Below are 25,126 nucleotides of genomic sequence, written 5' to 3'. Positions count from 1 at the left end.
AACCAAGCCGCGCACGTCCTTCATTTCGAAGAAGATAAAAAAATGGTCTTCAACGAGATGAAGGATTTTAAAACGTGGAGATGAAGGACCGCTTCATCCCCAGCATCCAGATGAAATGTCATATGCGCTCCACTAACGACTTCAACTGATGAAGGGCGTCATGCGGTTGATCTTCATCTCAGATTTCAAGTTGACTAACCCCCCTAGATTACACCATAGTTTTTATAAATCTCATTGAGCTTGTATTTTGAAATTCATTGATTGAGATTTTAATTGAGCTGCTATTAGTTGTGGTAACGTTATGTAGGATTGGATGTATCATATAGAATTAGGTGTATTTTTAATCAATTTTTGATATTGTAAATCTATCAAATTCAAAGGTTTTGAGCTTAATTAAAAATCAAAATTTCCTTGCTAAGTTGTAAACCAATCAAGACTTATATAAGTCGATTGGTAGTGAATGAAAATCCCTTGATTAGGCCTAGCTACTATTGGCCCAAGTGGTGTTTCAAGAGGGCGGTGAATTGAGAAAAAAAATTTATAATTTTAAGTTCTTAACATGAAAAAATATTTAATAAGCTAAGTAAAAAATGGACACACCACCAGGAGGCCAAATTTTTTGTTTTCAATGTACCCTTAATGGTAATTACTGATCAAGAACCATTGTTGGGAAATTTTTTACCGATATGCACTATTGGCCAAAATTACATGTTGAAGAGAAGATATGGAAGAGTCTTACATGATTTTCACAATAAGAAGTCTCAAAGAGCCAAAATTATTATGGAAGGAGGTTTCACAGAAGAGTTTCAATTAAAAAGTGTTTTAGTTATATTAGTCTTCTATTTATGTTTAGTTGTTTAATTATACTAAGTCAATCTTTAATTGTTAGACCTTGGGTGTAATTGGGACAAGGGTAGTTTAATTGTAATTGGACCCTAATACTTTCCTTTGCTCATGTACTCAAATTACATAAACTCAGTGAAGTTTTTCTCTTTTCTAGAAATTGAACATTGTATTCGAACAGGTTTTGTGAGTTGAATTAGCCAACCTACAAAGATAATGTGATCATTTTCTAATTTATCATCTCTAGTAGTTTAGGTACGTATTTTTTTTCTTTTCAGCCCAATACTCATTATTTGCTTGGTGTTCACACCTTCATAATGAGATTTTCATATTGAGAATTATATATTTATGGAAATATCATCAAGTCTAATTTCCAACTCAAAAAGAATTTTGGCAATCAGAGTTTGTTACAAAGAGAAATTGATATTTGAAGCAACAAAGGTCAGACTGAAAGAGAAGTTCAAGTGGTAGTAGAAAGCTTCAAATTTTGAGCTGGTTTATGCCATATAGAATGAGACTTTATATGGAAAATATGTTTCAAAAGAAATATCTATAAGTCTATTTTCTATCTTATCAAACCAATTCTTAATCTGAGTTTTCTAGAGGGAGATATCAATTTCTCAAGGGTCAATGGTCTTGCTGGCCAAAGAAGAAAGAGTATCCAATTAAAGATTTTCTACTCTAGTTTCTTGAGAAACTAATCATTTGTTATTCTGAGTTATATTTTTGGAGATATTGATATTAGAAGTACCAATTGTCAATTTTGCTAAAAAATTTTTTTTTTCTTATTTTCTCTCCTATTATCTCTCCATCCATTGACGTGAATTGAGTTTCCTTTTCTCCTAAAACCCAAGGTTTTAGGCAAACTAGTCTTCTAATAAGAGATTTTTGGTCAGACTTCAACTCTCTCTTCTTTTTTGAAACTTATTTGATCCCAAAAACCTCTTATCTTTGAAAAGTCTAATTTAGGAAAGTGCTCATAATTCAAGGAAAGTCTATCATTGGAAAGTTTCTGTTTTGATTATTAAGAATTTGGAAAGTATTCCAGATAGGAATTCATTGAGTACTTGATTAGAAACTTTTCTCATATGGATTGATCAATTTGGAAACATAAACTTGTAAGTTAAGTCATGAAATTATCAAAGTTTTCATAGTCAATGTTGTTGTCAAGTTTTGTGTTTTTGTTAGTTGGTTGTATATCTTATGCATCGTCAACTTCGAAATATTTTGCTCACCCTCATGAAATTATCTTCAAAATTTTTAAGTTATTTTTCTATCTTTACAGTCTCCTTCTTATTATCAAGGTGGTTATTTTTCCTTCGGTACATTCCCCACATACCCTTTGGGCCAACCTCTTGTGTATTGCTTCGGTTGGTTTCTCTTTTATACACATATGGGTGTTTTAAGTCCATTGAGACTTTTTTTATGAGTACCCTTAGGTGGGTTTTCATCTTCGTCCTTTGAGTGACAGGTGTTATCCTTTTTAGTGATTATTATCACTACATTTGTTTGAAAACCTATGAGGTTGGTTTCGACCTTTTTCATACATACGTCATGTTAGGAATTAAACACCCTAATTCTAAAATAATGAGAGCAATAATAATAATCGTAGAGGAATAAAAAAAGCAAGCATGAAAAAAAGACAAGATTCATACAGGTTCACCTCAAGGTACGACTACGTCCTATCTTTTGCCGCTGCATTAATTCACTATGAAGATGAAATAGTTTACAATAGAAATTGCACACACTTACAAGTATTTTTTTCTAACCTCTCTTGTGCCGCAATAGATGATTCTCCACGATTATGTTTTTACTCTGGGTGATAAAACCCTAACAATGACGCCCCAAATATAAAAAAAATTAGGGCAACAGAATTACAAGTGTGAAATCCCCAAACTACCCTTAAACAACAATCAATATATCATGGACCTTTCGGGGGGATCCCCACCCCCTTCCAACCCCCACGAAAACCTTACCGTGAAGGTCGATCTGCGTACTGACTCAATATAAGGCATTGATTAGGCTCCACAACGTAACACATCACCCATGTTATTTGTTGAGAGTCTGTGTCTGATTGAGTTCTTATCCTTGCGACACCTTGAAGGAGGAGATGATAAATACAATTGTGTTTTTGTTTCAAGATAGGATTACATTGATACCTTCTAGTTTGAGGGGAGAAGTACAAAAAAAGAGTAATGTATTCTACATGTTGTGGTAATTTTATGTGACCAAAATATTCAAGAAAGGGGGAGCACAAAAGATGAAAAATTTTGCATCTATGAAGAATTGTATCTGTGAAGAATTTTTTTCAGCAAAATAAAATTGAAGACCAATAATCCTTTTTATTGTAAGTTAAAGTTATAAACTTCAACTTGAGAGGGAGTGTTGAAGAGTTGATATGGAAGAGTCTTATATGACTCTTACAATAAGAAGTCTTACAGAGCCAAAATTATGAAAGGAGGTGTCACAGAAGAGTTTCAATTAAAGGGAGTTTTCATTATACTAGTCTTCTATTTATGTTTAATTGTTTAATTATGCTAGGAGTTATCTTTGAGTGTTAGACTTTGGGTTTAATAGGGATAAGGGTAGTTTAATTGTAATTGGACTCTACTTTCCTCTATTATAAATAGGGGTTCATGATTGTTGGAAGATGGGCCAAAACCCACACGACCAAGGAAGACTCACATATCCAAGTGTGTTGGAAGATGGGCCCAAACCCATAAGATATGGATCCACCATGTTCACACGAGTTGGTGGGACCCACCATGATCATGTGAAGTGGCATAAGAAGTCTTACAGAGCCAAAATTATTATGAAAGTAGGTCTCATAGAAGAGTTTTAGTCATGTTAGTCTTCTATTTATATTGGGTTATTTAATTATGCTAGGACTTATCTTTAAGTGTTAGAGTTTGGGTGTAATTGGGACAAGGGTAGTTTTATTGTAATGGGACTCTACTACTTTTCTCTATTATAAATAGAGGTTCATGTACTCTGATTACGATCAAGTCAATAAAGTATTTCTTTTTTCCATAAATTCAACATGGTATCAGAGCAGATTCTGTGAGTTAACTCGGTCAACCCTTAGAGATAATATGATCCTTTTTCTGATCTATTATCTATAGCAGTTTAGGTTGGTATTTATCTTTTTTCTATCGCTATACCCATTGTTTTCTTTATGTTTTCACCTTTATACTACTATTCTATTTATGGGAGTTTCTAGTTCATGATCGCTGAACACGTCGATCCCTCTCTGTCTCTGAAGCTGCTCTCCTGCTTCGTTCGACGTTTGTGAGAAGATATATATTTTATATTATTCAGGCTTCATCACGCTGTCGTTGTGGCTTTATCAGCCAAATTATTACTGCCATCTCCACTATTACTACTGTCAGGATGAAGCCCGACTATTTCTGATTCTCGCTGGTTCATCGTTGGTTCTCAGTTGGCATCGCTATCTCCAACATTATTTCTGGAAGAAATATCATATTTCCAGCAACCTTCAATCTTGTCCAGTAAATTGCCTTCAAGCTGGAAGATCATATTTTTGGATTTTATTCTCGCTTTGTTATTCCAGTACTAGTTCTTATTTTAGAAAAGCTCTCCGCTAGAATTTTTATTTTTTTGGAATGTCTCCACAGGATTGAATTATTTTTGAAAAGATCATGTGTTCTGTTCAGGGCCATCATTGTTGTCTTTGGTTGTCCACCTTGTTCGGAAGCGGGGACGACGACTGCCTTATTTCTGCCTCTATTGGATCATTACTGTACTCTATGGTAGAATCCTAATTGCATCTTCCCGAAACTTGCTGGAAGATTATTTTTAGTTGCAGATTATTTGCAGCCTCTATCGTTTGAGCTGTCTCTACCCCTGGTATTTCCATACCAAGAAACGAATCCCATAAGTTTCCAAAAAAAATTATCTTCCTCTATTCGGAAAGATCATGACTCTATTCGAAAATATTTATCTTGTTTCTACTTGTTGGATTATCCTTTGCCATTTTCGGAGACAACGAACTTTGCATGGTTCTCCGCTTTGCTCGACAATCACCAACACTGAGTTGCCGTTTCTGGACTGTTTCCACCGAGTCCTTCTACATTGAGGAAGAAGAAGACATTGTTGCCTTATTTAATGTTTCCTAAGTTAAGAAACTTATTAAATCTCGGTCAAGTGCCTGCTGAGCAACCCGGACCGGGCCGAGAGCTTTGTTCTGCTCTATTGAGTTAACTCGGGTCAACTCGGGCAGGGTCAACCCAACTTGGCCTGCTTATTTTTTTGCCTTGGTATACCTATCTAAATACCAAGTTTTATACATATTTCTTCCACGACTCGACTATATTGGTGATACATAACTCGACACGACTCGGTTTTTCGTTATCTTTGCCTGGATTATTATTTTAAAGTATTGGCAGCATATTCAATGGTCAACATACTATTTGGTGCAGATACTCATATCGGATTATTTCATGGGTCCTTTTACAAGGATTTTTATTATTTTGGTTCATGTTATATGGGCCCCAAGCCAATTTCAGTTGCAACTATTGTGTCTCTTTGGATGAGACATTATTATTGAAGAAGTGGTGGTCTCAACATCCTATCTTCCTCTTTACCCATTACCCATTGGTTATTTAGTAACCTTTCTCCCAACATCCTTTATTTGACTCTCACATACCTCTTTGGGCCAACCTCTTTTGTGTTGCTTCGGTTGGGAGTTTAAGTCCATCATGCTTGGGTGTTTTAAGTCCATTGAGACTTTTTTATGTATCCGTGGGTCTTTTATCACCGTCTTGTGAATGACAAGTATTACCCACTTATCACGTCTTTTATCATCGTCTTGTGAATGACAGTCGTTGATCATGTATCATGTCGTCGTCTTATGAATGACATGCATTTATCACCCATTTCTACCTGTGAGAGTCAGTGCCAGGGTTGGGACACCGTGATGGAGAAGCTTATTACTACATATATATTACCCCCTTAATTGGCATTTATTACTCCTACCACTTGAGAGTCGTTGTCTTGTGGAGGGACACGCTGATGGAGGAGTTTTATTACACTTCTGAGCATTGCATATAGACAATGTCATACGACTTGGAGTGATTTTACTCTCACTTATCTTATGCCAACTGGGCCTCATGGAAGAGACCACTAGAGTGAGGGAGAGTGTTGGAAGATATGGAGGATTGCCATTTTATTCGAGAAGATTCTACACATCATTTGCAGCAAGTTGGGAGTTCATGATGTTCTCTCACCCCCAACTTGAGGGGGAGAGTTAGAAGATGGGCCCAAGCCCATAAGATATGGATCCACCAATTGGTGGGACCCACAATGATCATGTGAGGTGGCATAAGAAGTCTTACACAATAAGAAGTCTTACAGAGCCATAATTATTATGGAAGCAGGTTTCACAGAGGAGTTTCAGTTTAAAGGAGTTTTTGTCATGTTAGTCTTCTGTTTATATTGGGTTATTTAATTATGCTAAGACTTATCTAAGTGTTAGAGTTTGGGTGTAATTGGGACAAGGGTAGTTTTATTGTAATGGAACTCTACTACCTTCCTCTATTATAAATAGAGGTCCATGTACTCTGATTACGATCAAGTCAATAGTATTTCTATTTTCCATAAATTCAACAATGTACTCAGATTACATCAAGTCAGTGACATTTTTCTCTTTTCCAGAAATTCAACATTACAAAAGAGATTCTTGTTCTCTTTAAGCCAACTCTAGTATCCAATTACACTTTCCAATCTCTCCCAAAGAGATTCTCGTATAACTAGATTCTATCTCTAATGAGCAATTCCCTTCTAGACTTAAGTTCTAGAAAACCTTCTACACAAAGTGAAACATAAAAATTAAAAAAGAGAAATAGAACACTTACACTTTCTTTGGAGAAATAGCTACTCCTAGAATGTTTCCAAACTTCCAAAACTTTACGCACAAATATAAATGTATTTGGAATCTTGAAGGAACTAAGAATGCCAAGAAATGCAAGAGGATTCGAAAGGATTTGGCAAAAATCAGGATTTTCTCTTGCAAAAGGGTAGAATTAGAAATTTTCACTTGAAAATATTTCTTGAGAGCTTAGATTTGTCAATAAATGCTCAATAAACAAGGACAAGTTTGGATATCTATTTCTAAGTTTCTTGGCAAAACTAGCTATTTTAGACCATTGTACAAATAACTGCATGAAAGGGTTGATCGAGCATACCATTTTGTTTATCAATCAATTGGGCCTACTAACGACTATATTTTGGAGTTCCTATGGCCTTGTGATCGATCATATCATTAATCAAAGTGTTTTTTAAACTTTTTATATTAGAATAATCAATCATGTTGCTATGAATTGATCAATTATACTTTATATACTAGCTTGGTAGGATTTTGGTTGATTAATCATACTTTATTTATATATGCAACATTCTGTATGATCAGCCATGTCAAAGGAGGTTGATCGATCATGCATTCTAAAGTTGCTTGTTAGCATATTGTATGATCGTTCATGCTTATAGAAGTTGATCATCATGCTTTATGCTAAACTTTTACTACTTTATGTATGATCGATCATGTTGTTTTACAATGTATACCATTAAGTTTTAAGTATGACTAAGGTCAAAACTACATGAATAAAGGGTTCAAAAACATTATAATGAACTTTGAAAACATAGTTCTAGATGACTATCCTCTTTACATTGCTATACTTCTTGAGATTTTCAATTTGACACTTGAACTCTAGGTCTTCAATTTTTCTTTCTTCTCTAAAGTATTTCTTCAATGTGACTTTATTCTTCATTTTGGCTTGAAGTCTTGTGTTGGATTTACTGGTTCTTCCTTATAGACTTTGTAATTTAGTCACTTGAAGGAAATGTACCCGTAATACTATGAATTGCAAATTATCAACTTAATTATCTTATTTTTCTATCCTCAAAATCTTGAATACAAGTCGACCTACGTCAACAACTACTTGTACCTAGTTGCTTCTAGCCGTAAGTTTCAATTGGGTAGGTGTTGTATTGGAACCTTATAGCCTGCTACTATAGATGCCATTTGGCTGCTAATAGTAGATGCTTTAATTCCAAAGAAGAGATCCTTGGGAGTGGATTAACAATTTGAAATAGTGATTGTCAACTACTATAATCTTGGTGTTAATTTTGGTTGGTCGATTCATTTCTTGTCTTGACTATTTAGTTGATCAAAATTCATAGTCAAAGTTTAACATGTCCAATAGATCAATTAAGGTCCAATTGGATGACACTTAGAAAAAGGGAAAAGGTAGCTCATGTTTAAAAAGAAATTAAAATTAAAATTAAAATTAAATTATGAATAATTTAGGAAAATAATGACAAATCAATCAAAAGATTGATTTATCACAATTTCCTAAATCAAGTGAAAGTCTTATTGATTTTTTATTTCTTAAATTAAGAAAATTCGAATCTTGAATTAAGCAATCAAATAATCCTTCATTGGCTTATAAATAGGCTTGTATTAATTGTAAAATTTATTTTGATTCAATAGAATTTCTCCCTCTCTCATTCCGTCTGTAGATTAGGCTCCTAAGGTTGAACCACATAAAATTGGTTTATATATTTTGTTTCTTTCATCTTTAATTTTATTTTCACATAAAAAAATTTCATGGTCTAAGAGCTGAAGGTTAGATTTTGACTATTTTTGTTTTGTAGTTAATTTTTGCATAATTTTTGTGCATTATTTATTACATTATTTTTCATTCAAATTTATTTGTCCGTTTGATAGATCAACTTACTGCTAGCATTTTGTCTCTTGTTTAATCAAAACCTATTTAAAATATTTTAAAATTTCATGTTTTTCACCTGTGGGCATCGTGTTTTTGAACAACTTTTTTTTGTTGCAATATAGTGCCTTTTTATTTAAATTCAAACATTATTTTGAAAGAGGACTCAAATCCAAGTATGTCTCCTCTTGTTTGGTCAAAATCCACAAAGAAAGGATGGTGCAATTGAGATTTCAAATCCCTCGTTTATTTTAAGTCGAGAGAAAAATGATGAGCCAACGTTGCTCGTCCAAATTGGCACTTTGGTTCACACATCCTGTTTCAAAAACCGGCTCTGACACTAGAACCTCGTGAAGACCTAATACGATGGTACCGGGTCCATAGCGCTTAATTGTGTGTCTATTCGACATGCGGCTTTAATTCTGACTCAAGGATCTGCCTCACAATCCTATGGCCAATTCCAAATCCATGTAGGAAAACCGACAGAGAATCCGCCTAAACACAATGCATTTGCTTCAGTATCCACATCACATTCCGATTCTCGGATTCGGATCTAACACTTGAACCAAATAGAAGATCCAACCCATTTTGATATCCGTTTTCATGTTTTGCGTTTGAATTTCTCATTTTTAACCCGAAACGGACCAATTTTTTGTTCAAACAAAAAAACTTTCATATTTCCCTCAATTTTCATTCAAGTTTTATGAAAATTTTACTTTTATTTTTCTAAAAAATACTCTATTATTTTTTTTTAAAAAAAGGAAAGAATTGAGAAGGGATTTATTTTTTGAATCAATAGGGAGATATTTCTTTCTTTTTGGTATTAGGAATAGGAGTTGTGTGATGGATACAATCTCATATCCCAAACCACTTTCAAATATCATATTAATATATTTTTTCCATACACCATCTACCACTATTTATCTTATTTTTATCACATTTTTTACTTATATATATATTTATATATATTTTACATGATATTTAGGACATGGTAGTTGGATGATCTCCTCCATAGTCATTACCATCTCATCTAGATTTTCTCCATCTCAAATGACACTTCAACGCACCATCAATGATCCTAAACACAAAGAAAGTCTCCTTCACAAGATGGAGGTTCAATCCTACAAGACAACAATTTGTATTTCCTCTTACCCCCACTACAACTTGAGAGGGAATGTTAAAAGAGAAATTAAATTAATTTTAATTGTAGTTGAATTCTACTTGTTTCCTCTATTATAAATAGAGTTTCATGTACTCAAATTACATCAAGTTAGTGAAGTATGTTTTCTTTTTCATAATTTAAACATTATTCTATTTAGATACTTGACTAGTGAGCCTATATTGTGATATCAGTTTTAAGTTGCCTTAAGTGCTGCCCCTATCTCAAAAACCAATCTGAATTCATATCGAGTTTACATTTTGAAATCTGGACAAATTAAGACTTAGTTGGATTGCTATTTACATGAATAAGCACTTACGATTGGCGTTCCTATCTTGTTGTACTTGAATTATAAAATCTACCTATGCAGAGGCTATTTATATTGGATTCAAGTAAAAGCAACCCTTGCTCAATTGGTCAGACCTTTGGGATGACAATACCATCTTCAACTCAATTTGAGCGAGAGAAGCCACAAGTGGTTGAGGAAAAAAGTTAAAAAAAACTTGTTGTTGTTGCTGAGCTATAAGTCCTTGTGTGTGTAGGAGGTGCATAAAATTCCATTCTTGGGTCTAGGCCTGAAGTGCATAGTGAGGTGCTACTACAAATCCTTGTGTGGGTCTAGGCAAGATTGAACAGTTATTGGCCAAAAATCCATTTGTCTGTCTAGACTGGGCACCTATTGTTCCATGATATTCTTCAGTGAGGGTGAGTTATTCTAAGTTGGTTGTTGTGGTAAATTGAGTGCATAAGTCTTTGATGGGTAGTATTGTGATTTGGCCTTAGAGGCATATTGTTATAACTGTCATTTTGTAACTGATGCTTAGTGAATTTTAAACTCCAAGTTGAATAGTCATTGGGAGTGGATTAGCAGTCCATTTTAAAGTAATTTAATTCGACGTGTCATTGGGCTTTACATTGTGGATTTAAGTCAAAGTTCATGCATAGATACCTTGGGAGTGGATTAGCAACTTGAGTATGATTAGCGAACCACTATAAAAACCATTGTGTTAATTGCGGATTGATTAATTGATAGTGTGTTTGCATGTAATTGAAGTTTAGGGCCTTTTTTTTCTTGTTATAAAATGTGTTTAAAGACTTAAATTCCCTTTCTTCTTCTCCATCATATTTTTCTTTCCATGTAAGGATTGTTGCCATTTCTGATACCATGTAAAAAATTTCAACAGAAAAAACGTCAAAGTCTTTAAAGTTACATCTATGTCTTTGGAACCCATGAACCCTTGGTATCTAAATTTTACTAGAAATTATTTTCCTAAAAAATAGATAAAACTACATGATCCAAAATTTTTAATTTCTACCAGCCTCAATTTCTATTAAATTACAATCACAAACAAGGCTTTCTTTTCGATATTACATTTATATATAGAGTTATAAAAGCAACTATGACATCTTTTTGTCAGTCCACCCTGCAAAAAGTGATTTGTTTTTCTTGAATCCAGTCCATTTACGTCGAACTGTAAAAGGAGAGAATCGTATAAACAGTTTGACAAACAGTGAGAATCAGAAGAAAAGTAGCTGCAACGAGGCCGATGAGAGTCCAGGGACTCTTGAAATAAGTCCTTTTGAAATCGAAACCCAGAAAGTGAATCACCCGCTTGAATTTCCCTGTTTTCACTCGATCGTTCAGCGCCACCACCACATGATTCAGGCTACTGACCGGGTAAAAGTCTATCCTGTCGTCAAGCATCTGAACGAACTCCAAAACCTTCTCGTCGGTCGGTAAGCTCGTATCTATCAGGTGCAGATTCTTGAGCAGCTCAACGTCCTCAACCGAACGAATGATCCCACCCATGAACTCGATATAGGCTGTGATTTCCTGCGAGAGCCCCGCGTGAAGACGCTCGAATGCCACGGCATTAAGCCAGGCAGGCTCCGTGAGATTATTGATCTTGAAACATGGGAGATGAAGAGTGTCATCACGAAGGTTGATGTCTGAGAGCAAGTTCGTTTCCTTCTTCTTGAAGATGATTCCTAACTTGCTGTAATCGGTTGCTTTCCTGTAGATAACTTTTGCCTTCTCGTAGTTGGGCTGTTTCTGCCATGGCCCCCCGATTGTATTGTTCCGAACCTGGTCCAGCATATGGAGGGATGAGACTGATGATGATCCCTGGCTACTGCGGGTACGGCTCAGGGAGTAGCACATAAGGTTGCATATGTACGTAATCTGCAGAAGTAGAAAAACTCCTTGAGGCTCAAAAACTGATTGTTTTGAAGTACCTTTTTAATAAAAAAAAAGCCAGTTAAGAAAAAACTAAAAACTTATAATAAATTTTCTCCTCCTCCTCTTCTCTTCTCCTTGTTCCTTCTCCTCTTTGTTCTCTCAACCTTGAAGACCTGTTAGTAATGGACTCCTAAAAACAAAATGGCATCAAAGCTACGATTTTAGGACTCCATGATGACTCTGCAACAGCCCAAGAGGTTCAAGCTTGATATCTGCCATGATTGTTAATAGATAAGTGCTCTTCATATGATAAATTGATGTGCATGGAGTACTGGAGTGTTGATAATATATTTACTCCAGTTTGTTGCCGTCAAACAATAAAGAAAACACTGATTTGCTCTCTGAAATTTGCATAAAAAACAAGAGGAGAAAGTGTAGCTGCAGAATGATCTCCCTTGCTTGCCTTTGTGTGCATCAGTTTTTGAGTTTTGAATCCAGAACCTTACCTAGACGTGGATTTCTAGTTTGTAATAATTCAGGAAACATTTCGGTATTGTTGGTTTGATCTTCCATAATTGCTGTTTTGAAATAGGCAAGTTCCCAAGATTGAAAGTTATCTTGCCTCAATTAGAATTCTCAAGATAGAAAGTTGCCTTGCTTCTCATTTTTTTTTATTTTCAGCAACTTTATTTTTGCATACTGCCCATATTAAAAGGTGTTTCCCATGTTGAGAAGGATAACTAAACTTTGAAGGAAAGTTTCCATGTTTAGACAAGATTGAAGGAGAATTCTAAACTTGTGATTGCCTTGCCTTCTTTTGTATGCTGGTTCTCACCTTTTTTATTTTCAACAACCTTTCTTGATTTAAATGGGATTCATTACATATTAAATCTAATGAGTGGCTCAGTTTCAGAGCTTACTTTCCTCTCCGGTTCCTTTTGAGAAATAATTATAGCAGCCATTGAGTGCCAGAAGATCTTGTAACTTGACTCGAGTGCTTGATTATAGCAGCTAGTCACCTTGTCTCCTTCTCTGGTTTGGGAAGTTCTTGCAACAACTCTCGGACCCAGTAGCATTGAGTTCAATATTTTTTTTTAGAAGATTGACAACACTCGGTTCAACTTATAATTGGTAGGTTATTACTTGGATCCAACTTATCACTTGATGTGCAACCTCCTTATTCATGATTGGACTTACTACAAATTATTTCATGTGTCCTTGTTACACTAAAGGACTTTTATTTTTTACTTGTTATCCGCTACTATAAAACAACAAGTATGATATGTGCTACTTGGGTATTAGCTCATTACCGTAGCTGCTATTGTGTCTCTGCGATTGAGACATTAGTGTTAAAGAAGGAAATCCTTGGTTGATTACCCTGGGTTCATTACTTACTAATTATTGACAGCTTGATTTATAGGGGTTCGGTTTATTCAAGAATTCAGCTCTATGATGGCTCCTAAGAACACCAAAGGCAAGAAGAACAAGTTCTATGTGTCCTTGTTTGACTGACAAGTTTGTTTCTATAACAGACGAATCCCAAACCAAGGTGCTTGGGGTCCTCATTTGCTACACCTACCCTTCATTTGAAAGATGTCCTTTTTGTTCTTGATTTTCCCTTTTTTTTTTCGGTAGTCAACTAATAAAGAAATTTAACCATTCCATTAATTTTCCACTACTTGTGTTCTTAAGGATTTGAAGACAAAACAAGTTACTAGGGGAGGCTGTGAATGAGGGGGGGGGGGGGGGGGGGGGGGGGGGGGGGGGGGGGGGGTGTGGTTATTATCTAAATTCACTAGCACTCACAGCTACATCTAGTGCTCAACATACTAACCTGTAGTCTCTAAAATAGATGATTCCTTCATTGTATTCCATTTCCAGTCTGAACTATGAAGATTATCAAGTAAGTAAACACCAGTGCAATACTTATTCTCCTTGAGGTGAAAGAAAAGGTGTTGCTCCATTTTCCTTAGTTCAACATCTTTGATGTTTTTCGATCAAAGTACTTCGTTATATTTGTTGATGATTTCTCTTGGGTTACATGGTTGTTCTTATTAAAAGAAAGATAGGAGATCTTACTTCTCTTTAAGTCTTTTTGTAACATGGTGTCTACCTAGTATAACACTACCTTGAATATCCTTCGCTCATATAATGCTAAAGAATATTTGTCAGTAGACTTCCAATCCTTTTGTAGTAATAAAGGCATCGGTCTACACACCACAACAAAGTGGTGTGGTTGAAAGAAAAAATAGATACCTTCTTGATGTTGTCCGTGCTCTATTACATCATATGCATGTTCTTCATTTTTACAGGCCACATTCCATATTTACGACCTGTTATCTTATTAGCAGGTTACCTTCTTCGATGTCTGGCAATAAGATGCCATGCTCTCATCACTTTCCTGGGGATGAGCCATATTCTCTTCCTTTGAGATTTTTTGGGTGTACTTGTTTCGTTCATGTAACCACCCTCCATACTACTAAATAGGATCCCAGGGTAAATATATTCTTTGGGCTACTCTCATACTAAAAAAGGATATGCTTGTTAAAATCCTTCTCTCAACAAGATGTTTGTTTCTAGTGATGTTACATTCTATGAAGAGCAATCCTTTTATTCATCCACTGGTGCACCACCTGGTTTTTCTGCTTGCAATGAGTTTCCTAAGCTATTGTGCCAATTGATGACTAAGCAGTTCATGGCCATGATGATGTACCTTCTCCGCCCCTTGAAACATTGGACAATACTACTCATATGGTGTCTTTAGACCCCTCTAAGCTAAGTTCTCCATCTCCATCTCCAATTTTTGGCCCTCCATTTGATACCCGACCAATTGCTCTTCAAAAAGAGCCTAGGGCAATGCACACGACCATAAACCTCTTACCCATTGCTAGTGTTTTTATCTACCCATCGGTTATCCCCATCTTGCTATCTGTATCTTGCCTCTATTTCTTCTGTTGTTGTTCCTCACTCTTATCAGGAGGCCCTACAATATCTAGGATGGAAAACAACAACGTATAAAGATATGGCAACTCTTTATGAGAATTAGACACGGTGACTTGTTCCCCTACCATTTGTAAAAAAGCCAATGGGCTGTAAATGGATATTCACTGTAAAACAGAATTCAGATGGCTCCATGGCCCGCCTTGAAGCTCGACTAGTCGCTAAAGGTTATACTCAGTGTTAAGGGATTGATTATGAGGAAATTTTTTCTCCAGTCGTCAAGCTCAACTTGGTATGTCTTTTATTACCTCTTGCTGCTAACACTCACTGACCTGTTTTTCAACTAGATATGAAAAATGCCTTCGTTAATGCCGATATTAAGGAGAAAATTTATATGAAATAACCATTTGGATATGGGGTTGAGGGCGAGTTGGTATGCTGCCTGAAAAAATCATAATATGGTATGATGCAATCTCCTCGGCCTAGTTTTACAACTTTAGTAAAGTAATGCTTCGATTTGGGTTTACAAGGTGCTCTGTGGATCATTATGTATTTGTCAAGCATATTGAGAAAGGTGTGGTACTACTTGTTGTCTACGTGGATGATATTATCTTGACAGAAAGTGATACCGATAGCATCAATCATGTCAAACTTAAGATATGGAATGAATTAAAGACAAAAGACTTGGGACTCCTTAAGTATTTCTTTGGTATTGATGTTCTTCAGTTCAGGCATGGTATTAACTTATCACAGAGAAAATACATTTTTGACTTGCTTAAAGAAACATGAATGATGGGATGTTGCCTTGCTGATACCCCTATGGAGACAAATACAAAATTATGTGTTGGCTCGGGAGAAGAAGTTGATGTGGGAAAGTACTAGAGTCTAGTTGGAAAAAATATTTATCTCACTGTGACTATATCAAATATTTCTATTGTACTCAGTGTAGTCAGTCAGTATATGCATAAACCTCAAATGTCTTATTGGCAAGCATTGGTGAGGATTCTCAAGTACTTGAACAAGGTACCAGAACAAGGGCTTCTATATAAGTGTCATGGTCATTTCAAGGTTGAAAGTTTTGACGATGCGGATTGGGTTAGATCACCAGATGATAAAAATTCTACTTCTAGATATTGTACTCTAGTTGAAGGCAATTTTGTTACATGGAGTAAAAAATAAAATGTGGTTGCAAGGTTCAGTGCAAAAGCAGAATACAGAGGCATGTCACATGTAGTGAGCTAGCTTTTATGGATTAAATCTCTTCTAGCAGAGTTGGGATTCCACAAAAAAGGACCAATGGAACTTCATTGTGACAATCAAACTGTGATCCACATTGCCTCCAACCCAGTCTTCCATGAGAGAACTAATCATATCGAGGTGCACTGTCATTTTTTTGAGAGAAAAGTTGCAAGTAGGAATTACAAATCTTAAATATGTATCAACTCGTAGACAACTTGTTGATGTATTCACAAAGTCAATTAAATCTAGGGTTCTCTCCACTACATGTACCGAGCTAGGGATATAAGATGTCTTTTCACCACCAGCTTGAGGGGGAGTGCTAGAAGATATAGGCATGTTTGGATGTCATTGTTGTAATTATATTATAATTTTTTTCTCTTCCTCATTGTTACTAGGGTGAAGGGTAGACTAGTAATATTGGTACCTTTAACATCTATAAATAAAGCTTAAGGGGGAGGGTTTGCATAAGTTCCATAACCCTAATTCTCCCCCCTCTCTCCTCTCCTCAACGTGACCTCTTATCACCTCTCTCTCTCAGTCCTTCTCTCTCCATCCTTCTCTCTTCTCCTCCTCTCCTCTTCTCCTTCTTCCCTCTTGTTTTTGTTCTCTCAACTTTGAAGACCTGTTAGTAAAGGAGTCCTAAAACCAACATTAAGAAAACTAAAGATGGTAGTATTAGTACTATTTAACACCTCATGTTTTTTACATTTCAGTAACATCCAAGGTTTTAATCAAATATAAACTTTAATACTATAATTGAAACATCAAAAGAAAAAATTTTAATTAGTTGTGCTAATAAAATTAACTATTTTATTTAAAAAGTGAATTCGATTAAACTGTAAACTTTTTCTAGAAAGTACTTAAAATCACTATTATTAAGTTTGACCTAGACACCAACCTAGTGAGGTGACCAGGTTTGGTCCAACTTGGTTCAACTGGGTTTAATCATCAGTTGAATAGTGATGATTTCATAATGAGTCAATAATTTAAAAATTAAAATAATTAGGAGAAGAATTTCCATGATCCAGAACTTACATAAGAGAGGAGGGAGGGAAAGGGGGGGTCTGGATGGAGCCCTGCCTCTCTCCCCACCTTCTCCTTCATTATGTGAAGCTTCTACATGTCGACCGACCCTTCCCCCACTAACCAAAGGTGGGGAGAGAGGGAGACAAAATTTTCAAAGATAGGCGGAGAGGGTTGGAGGGGTCTATAATATTGCAGGGAAGGAGCAATAGATCCCTCCACCACTGCCTCCACCTCTGCCTCCCGTTTCTCCTTCCCCTTTTGTCCTCCCCCTTCCCTCGTTTGTTTTTCCAAATGGGGAGAGGGGAGACCGGTCCAACGTCACAAAGAGTATTTTTAGAATTCATCGGTTAAACCATGAAAACCAATCAGGTTGGCCGATTTTCACCCTTCCCTAGCTTTCTGCTATGTTTATCCAAGACAATGGATTGGGTTTGTTTGAATGAATTAACTTAGTTCAACTAGTCTAGCTTGGGTCATATAACACTGCTTAATCCTACCTAATTGGAGGGGGGTCGAGGGTTGGGGAGGGCGGAGATTGGTGAGGGAGGGGGAAGTAGAGAACATGAGCTTGGGAAAAAAGAACAAGAAACCATCTTCCATATGTAGTTCTAGGAGAGTGTTTTTTCACCTCTCCTGGCTGGTATTTGCCTTGGTAGCTTCTCAAAAGAGGGATGATTTGAGAATAGGAATTAAAAATTTAAGTGCTGATGCGTAAATAAGTGTTGAAATTATGAGAAATAGAAAGACTTCATTACCTTGATGTAATTTGAGATCAATGAGCCTCTATTTATAATAAGAGGAAATAAGTAGAATCCAATTACGATTAAACTACCATTGTCCCAATTACACCCAAATTTAAACACTAAAAGATAAGTTCTAGAACAATTTAATAACTGAACATAAATAGAAGACTAACATAACTAAAACACCTTTGACTTAGACTTTTATATGAGACCTCCTCCTTTGATACTCCTCTTAGACTCCACCATATTAATTTTGGCTCTATGAGACTTCTTGTTGTGAGAGTCATGTAAGACTCTTCCATACCTGCTCTTCAACTTGCAATAAAAAGGATTTTCAGTCTTCAATTTTCTTTTGTTGAAAAAAAATTCTTCCTAAATGCAAAAAACGTCATTTTTTTGTACTCCCCCTTTCTTGAATTTTTTTGTCACATAAAAATTACAACAACATGTGGAACAAAATACCTCTCTTGTACTTCTTGTACTTTTCCCCCTCAAGCCGGAGATAAAAAGGATATAGAGACCCAACTCCGACAAAATACAATATGGGAGAAGAAAATTATTTCTAATCGTATGAAAAAGCTCCATACACCGGTCAAAATGGTCATAGTTTGAAACACACTTTGCTCAATTATAGAGGTAGAAAAATAGCCCAACTTTAGGGCACAACTAAGAGACTTCTCACTTTTTAAGGGTAGCTCAAACAAAAATTACCTCTTTGCTAAAGAACAAAAAACTTGACTTAAGTTAGATGTTAGGCACACTCCTATACTTTTTAGGTAGTGGGTCTAGGCATTACTTTGAAGTGATAAAAAAACAAGATGATAAACTGAAGAAATACTAGAAGAAAAACAACTTTCATATGAAGGAGGCGACTATGCAAAACTCATACTTCCAAAGTGGCTGTTTTTTTTTTTAAAAAAAAAAAAACTTGGGGAGAATATAACTGTAGAACTTAATAAATTTGACCAAGTATAATTTGTTTTTACATGATCACAATGTTTTAGTTAACTATACAGAAGATACAACCAAGTGACAAAAATGCAAAACTTAAAAACAACATCAAATGAAGATATTGCATACCTTGAATGAGCACAACATGGAGTGATTAAGTCTGACCAAAAATCTTTAATTAGAAGAGAAATTTGGCCCAAAAACCTCGAATTTTAGTATAAAAGGTAACTCAATTCACGTCAATGCATGGAGAGATAATAGGACAGAAAATAGGAAAAAAGAGATTTTTGGTAGAACTGACCTCCGGTACTTCTGATATCATTATGAATCACAATCAATTTCTTGATAAAGAAATTAGACTCAAGAAGATTTAATTTGATACCTAATTTGACATAAAAAGATTCGATCTTGAATCTCTTACGACCTCTTGATTTTCTTTGTTTTATAGCTTGACCCTTACTCCATTGTGAATATCTACTTAAACATAGATCAGTTTGACATAAAATTTTCTCCTTTTGAAACTAGACTTTAATGAATTTCATCCAAGTGTAACTTTTCTTCATAATATAAACTTATTTTGGGAAAAATAATCTGATAGATTTCGGACTCTGTAATTTAGCCGAGTTGGGTACTCTTTCTTCTTTGGCCAACATTATCATTGACTCTTTCGAGATCAATATCTCCTTCTAGAAATCTCAGATTGAGATTTGGTTTGATAGGTAAGAAAATAGACTTATAGGCATTTCTTTTGAAATATGATTCTCTATATACAGTCTAGTTCTTAATGGTATAAAATTCCTCTAAAATTGAAGCTTTCTCCTGTAGCTCGAACTTCTTTTGCAGTCTGACCTTTGCTGTTTCAAATTTTATTTATCTTTGTAGAAACCTTTGATTGCCAAAATTATTTTGTGTTGGAAAGTAGACTTGAAGATCTTTTCGTTAATATATAATTTTTAATATGAAAAGTTTAGTATGGAGGTACGAACCCCAAGAAAACAACGGGTACTGGAACAAAAAGAAAGAAAAAAGATAATACGAACCTAAAGTACTAGAGATGATTGATCAGAAAAGGATCATGTTATCTATTGGGTTGACTGAGTCAATTCAAAAAATTAGTTTTGATACCATGTTGAATTTTTTGGAAAGAGAAAAAACTTTTCTAACTTGTTGTAATTTGAGTACAATGAGCCTCTATTTATAATAGAGGAAAGAAGTAGAATCTAATTACAATTAAATTACCCTTGTCCTCCTTACACCCAAAGTTAAACACTAAAAGATAAGTCCTAGAATAGTTTAACAGTTGAACATAAATAGAAGACTAACATAACTAGAAGACTAACATAACTAAAACACCTTTAACTAAGACTTTTATATGATACCTCCTCCTATGAGACTCCTGTTCGACTCCACCATATTAATTTTGGTTCTGAGATACTTGTTGTTGTGAGAGTCATGTAAAACTTTTTCTTACCTACTCTTCAAAAATAAGAATGAAGGACAAACAAATACACACACACCTTAAGGTGGCAAAGAATTTTTCAGTGCTCTCATAGTGATAGTCACTGCCTAAGGACTCTTTTTCGAAAAAAATTAACTAATAAATTCTATTTGCAGAAAGTACAAAAGATATTCCGACTCTCTTCAAAACAAATGTAATACCCAATTGTACTATCCCAAAAATCTCCCATTGAGATTCAATGCAACTAGATTCTAGCTCTAGTGGGCAATTTCCTTTATAAACTTAAAGGCTTTAGGAAACCCCTCTGAAGAAAGTGAAAATACAAAAGTGAAATATAAAAATATACACCTTATTTGGAGAGATAATCACTCCTAGAGTGTTTCCAAGTTTCCAACATGTTACGCAGAAATGAGAGATGATTTTAGAGGTTCAAGGAACTAAAAATACCAAGAGAAAGCAAGAGTTTAAGAGAATTTAGTTGAAATCTGATTTTTGTCTTGCAAATGGGTGAGATCAGAAATTTTTGTCTTTGAGTTAGCATGTTTTCCAATAAATTCTCATTAACTACTAAGAGACAAGTTGGGGTGCCTATTTATAAGTTTATTGGTGAAACTAGCCATTTTTGGACTATTATCCAAAAAGCTACACAGGAGGTTGATGAATCATACATTTTCATTGATCGATCAATTGACCTCCAACGACTATAATTTGGAGTCCCAATAGCCTTATGATCAAGTAAAGCATTGATCAAAGTGGGTTTTTAAGCTTTTGTGGAGGGTTGATTCATCATGTATCCAGGGTTGATGACCAATCATTCCATTACACACTGGCTTGGTAGTTCTTCGATTGATGAATCATACCTCACAAAGGTTTGATTGATCATGTATCCAAGGGTGACCCATCAATCCATTACACATTGGCTTGGTAGTTCTTCGATTGATCAATCATACCTCAAAAAGGTTGATCAATCATGTTGTATAACTCTTATATATAACATTTTGGTTGATCAATCATGCTTAGAAAGGTTGATGGATCAAGCTTTATAAACTAATCTATCAAGATTCTAGTTGATCGTTCATGTCTATAGGGGTTGATCGATCATGCCTATATACTAAAGGTTTGTTGCCTATGTATGATTGATCAAGCCATATACAGGTTGATTGATCATGATTTTTTGTAGTGTATAGAATTAAGTACAAAGCATGATTTAGGCCAATTATAATTGAATGAAAAGTTCCAAAATAATGTAAGCCTTGAAAATGTGGTTTTGGAAATAGTTTGCATGTCCTATGCTCCAAAAGTAAATTCATACCTAAGGTCGGAAACTTGATAGTTAATCTCTTTTCATTGCTAGAGTTTTCGAGATTTTTCAAAATTTCTTAAACTATAGGTCTTCAAATTTTCATTCCTCTTCAAGGTGTTTCTTTAATGTGGTTGAGTCTTTATTTTAGCATGAGGTTTTGCATTGGATTTGCATGGTCTTTCTCATAACCTTGTAAATGAGTCACTTGAAGGAAATTGCATTTGAAATGCTATAAATTTTGATTTTTTTTTTGCTTACATAGCTTGAACTTTGTTATCATCAAAATCCAGGAATGAGATTTAGATCAGCAACTAGAAACTTCTCCTTGGAAAATGATCTTAACTACTAGGGAGATACACTTTTCCAGGGAAAAAAAGAGGCACTAATGGTCCCTAGAAATTGATTTCTTTCTAGAAATAGATTTCCAACATTTCTAGAAAGGGTAATAATAAGGCCTTAATGCTCTTTATCTATCAATGAATCTAAGTTTCCTATGCTCATATGGAGTCAAAATATTTCAATACAGTTTTCTAAGGTATGAAGGATTGTATTTCTGTAAAATAATTATATATTGCTTTATTTCAAGAAATAATTGAGGAGTTATTTAAATTTGTTGATAAATTTCCATTTTTGTTTAAATCTATTGATAAATTTCCATTGTTGAGTCATCGTTTGAAAGTTTATTTTATACATTGTATAATAGCTCATAATTTATTTATGAAAATATTTTTTATTTTATTAAAAAATTTCAACCACATGATTCCACAAATATGATACTACTAGCTAGTTAAAATATATTTCTAGTTAGTTAGACTAAGTAATTAGAGATTTAAGATAGATTTTATGAGGGATCTTAAGAAAAAAGTATACAAATTAATTCTGTATGTGTAGCAAAATCTTGGGGTAGGATTTGTTGAACCATCATATCACTTTGCCCCTGAAGGGTCTATTTCTACCAACATGAAACTATAGGAAATTAAAAATTTTAAATTGAATATTTAGTGGAGTTTGTTCCCATTTTAGGGGATAAAAAAAAGTTTTTACCCTAATTTTTCTTATCCTACTAAAAGTTAGAGAACATAGAGGAAAATGATTTTCTTATTGCTAGAATAGGAATGAAAAAATTAATCCGAAAAGGCACAAGCACAAGAAAACAATCCCTCTAAGAGATAATGATTTTCAATCATTTTATTTTCTTATAATGCGTCACAATAGTCCTTATTAGGTGTGACATTGTGGACGGTCCTTATGGGTTTTGTTTGGAATCCCTAGAAAAGAAAATGAGAATTTATCCATTATTATTCTTAAAAATAGTTAGTGAAAATGGGATAATGATCAAATTCTCCTTTTCACTAACTATTTTTCGGAATATTAATGATCAAATTCTTATTTTCTTTTCTTTGCCATGGGGTTCCAAAGAGACCCTGGGTCTATCCAGATCAGACCGTCTATGAAAGGTTAAATCATTAGGTTTCAAGTTAAAACATAGAAACCAAGTACCTATTTGGTGTAAGTTGGTTTAGGATGGGAGTCTTACCGGTGCAATTGCTATCCTCTTTTCCACAGCTACCAATCTTTCGAGTGCCAAGAGCGGCTGCTGGTTTTCCAGCTTCAGTAAATCTCTAAACAGCACGCTCTTGAAGGTTGAATTAGTAGAGAAAATAGGGTCACCTGGAGTGTAACCCAGGTCATCTTCTCCGTTCCAAACACGCAGTATCTCGAGCAAGAAGCATCCATCAAGCAGCATCAGCTCAACAAACTTGTTGTGATCATCCCTCCATTTCTGGCCTAACTGCTCGTAGCATTCCATTAATTGGTCCACCACTTCGCCCAGTGATGCCTGAAACTTCTTTACACTTTCCCCTGACCTCTCAAGGACCCGGTATAGAGCTCTGTGCTTGTGTTCCTCCATTGGTTTCAAACGCAGTTCGCCGTGATGGTACGGGCCGACGCTAACGAGCTGCGGCCGGTAAGCCGCATCATTGCGTGCAGTGATGTAGGATGGGACTCCGTATATGGAGCATCTGCCCTTGGGTGCCTTCAACCTTTGCAGCCTGTCAGTGTCGATAACCACCCAATCAGGTGTCTGTGTGGAAGAGATGCTTGAGATTTCCATTAATGGTTTTTGCGATAGCAGAATGCAGAGACCTTCCTTCTTCTGGTTTCGAGCTTTGACTTGGTAAGAAGTGTGAATTTTAAAGGGTCAAGCCGGCTAAGTTTATTATTATATTGAACGTTTGATTCTTTTAGTTGTTTGAATCCCCATTACCCATGACTGTGTTCATGTCTTCTTGCTTGCTTATTCGTCAACCCATCAATGGAATTCATGTTACAGCTCCGATTAAAATATAGACTGTGCAGGTAGACAGGGACGCCGAGGGGCATCTTATCCGGTAATTCCATTGATACTTTTCTTTATCCTATTAAATGTGTGTGAAATATTCTTTTATAACAAGCTGGCCATGACCTCTGATCGTAAGTCTTTTTGTAATCTATTTTCGATGCTCATTTAGAGAAGATAAATGATGATCATATTTTACATGTAAATGGATCCCATCAACCCTCTCCATGTAATCTAGAACAAAGTCTTTTTTAATCTATGTTCGATGACATCTTATCGTAAGTCATTTTTTAATCTATTTTCGATCTCATCAGCCCTCCTCATGTAATCTAAGGGGACCAAACCCATTGCTAGAACAAAGTCAAGGTAAATTTGAACTCCTCAATTGGATTGGTTTTTATGCTTCATATTGTTGGTTATGTTTGGTATGAGTGACTATTACTTTATCCCAATGCAAGGGTGGAAGCAAAATATTTTTGTAGGGGGGAGGGACCAATGTAAAAATGGATGTTATAAAGAATCTAAAGCAAAATGAATAGAGTAAAAAGTTTGGATTTGACTATTCCTAACAAGATTATTGTTAATTTAGTTTTTTGATCTTGTTTTAAGTCAAATTACCTAGAAGCTCAAGATATTTTTGATAAATAAAATATTTAATAAATTTAAACCAATCATCATTCCACTTCATTTTCATCATGTTTTAAATCTCAATTGAGGTCAATTCAAAAAAGTCAATTTTAAATGACTCCAATGATATTTTTATTAGTAAGAAACATATGACTTTTTAAGGAACACTAAAATAATCTATTTTTAATGAGGTATTTTCTCTTGATTATTGCTATGGGGCGAGTTTTTTTTTTTTAGTAGATGACGATGTCATAAAGGAGAGTTTTTCTTCTAAAAAGTGTCATCGGAACTTTTAATAATCTCAGTAATTTGTTGAAGTAGTACGAGTGATATGAATTGTAATTGAGTGAGTGGCATGGGTGGTAGTTATGATAAATTTACATTCTTTTTCTTTTTACTTATGTACTAGAATTTCTACCATAAAATTTTAAGTATCAAGTTAAGGGGAGGGCACTAAAATTCTTGCTCTAATTCATCACTTTCTCCATGTCATTTCTAGCCTCACGTGCCTTGCCTTCTCTCCTAAACTCTCCTCTCCTTTTTTCCTTGTTTATCCTTCTTTCCCTAAAACCTA

The 25,126-nt window shown here is 35.0% G+C and overlaps 1 protein-coding gene across 1 annotated transcript; it reads right to left on the bottom strand.

Annotated features, from left to right (window-relative positions):
* Window positions 1-11,206: 11,206 nt before the first annotated feature.
* LOC137945650 (UPF0481 protein At3g47200-like) lies at window positions 11,207-23,700 on the bottom strand. Its single transcript, XM_068791612.1, has 2 exons — window positions 23,122-23,700; window positions 11,207-11,926 (listed from the first exon to the last, which is right to left on the bottom strand). Exons 1-2 carry the CDS (start codon window positions 23,698-23,700, stop codon window positions 11,207-11,209), a joined length of 1,299 nt encoding a protein of 432 aa, XP_068647713.1.
* Between the last annotated feature and the right edge of the window lie 1,426 nt (window positions 23,701-25,126).

Source organism: Aristolochia californica, unplaced genomic scaffold, assembly GCF_029961685.1.
Source record: "Aristolochia californica isolate CCGP_79_NKW_82.1479 unplaced genomic scaffold, dmAriCali1.0.hap1 SCAF_12, whole genome shotgun sequence".
NCBI lineage: Eukaryota > Viridiplantae > Streptophyta > Magnoliopsida > Piperales > Aristolochiaceae > Aristolochia > Aristolochia californica.
Note: the sequence above shows the minus strand (reverse complement) of the source record. Positions and strands in the feature narration are given on the sequence as shown.

Coding starts and splice junctions, on each gene's coding strand:
- LOC137945650 (XM_068791612.1), bottom strand. CDS start 23,700: ATGGAAATCTCAAGCATCTCTTCCACACAGACACCTGATTGGGTGGTT. Junction 11,927..23,121: donor AGAGGATAGCAATTGCACCG/GTAAGACTCCCA, acceptor CTACTTCTGCAG/ATTACGTACATATGCAACCT.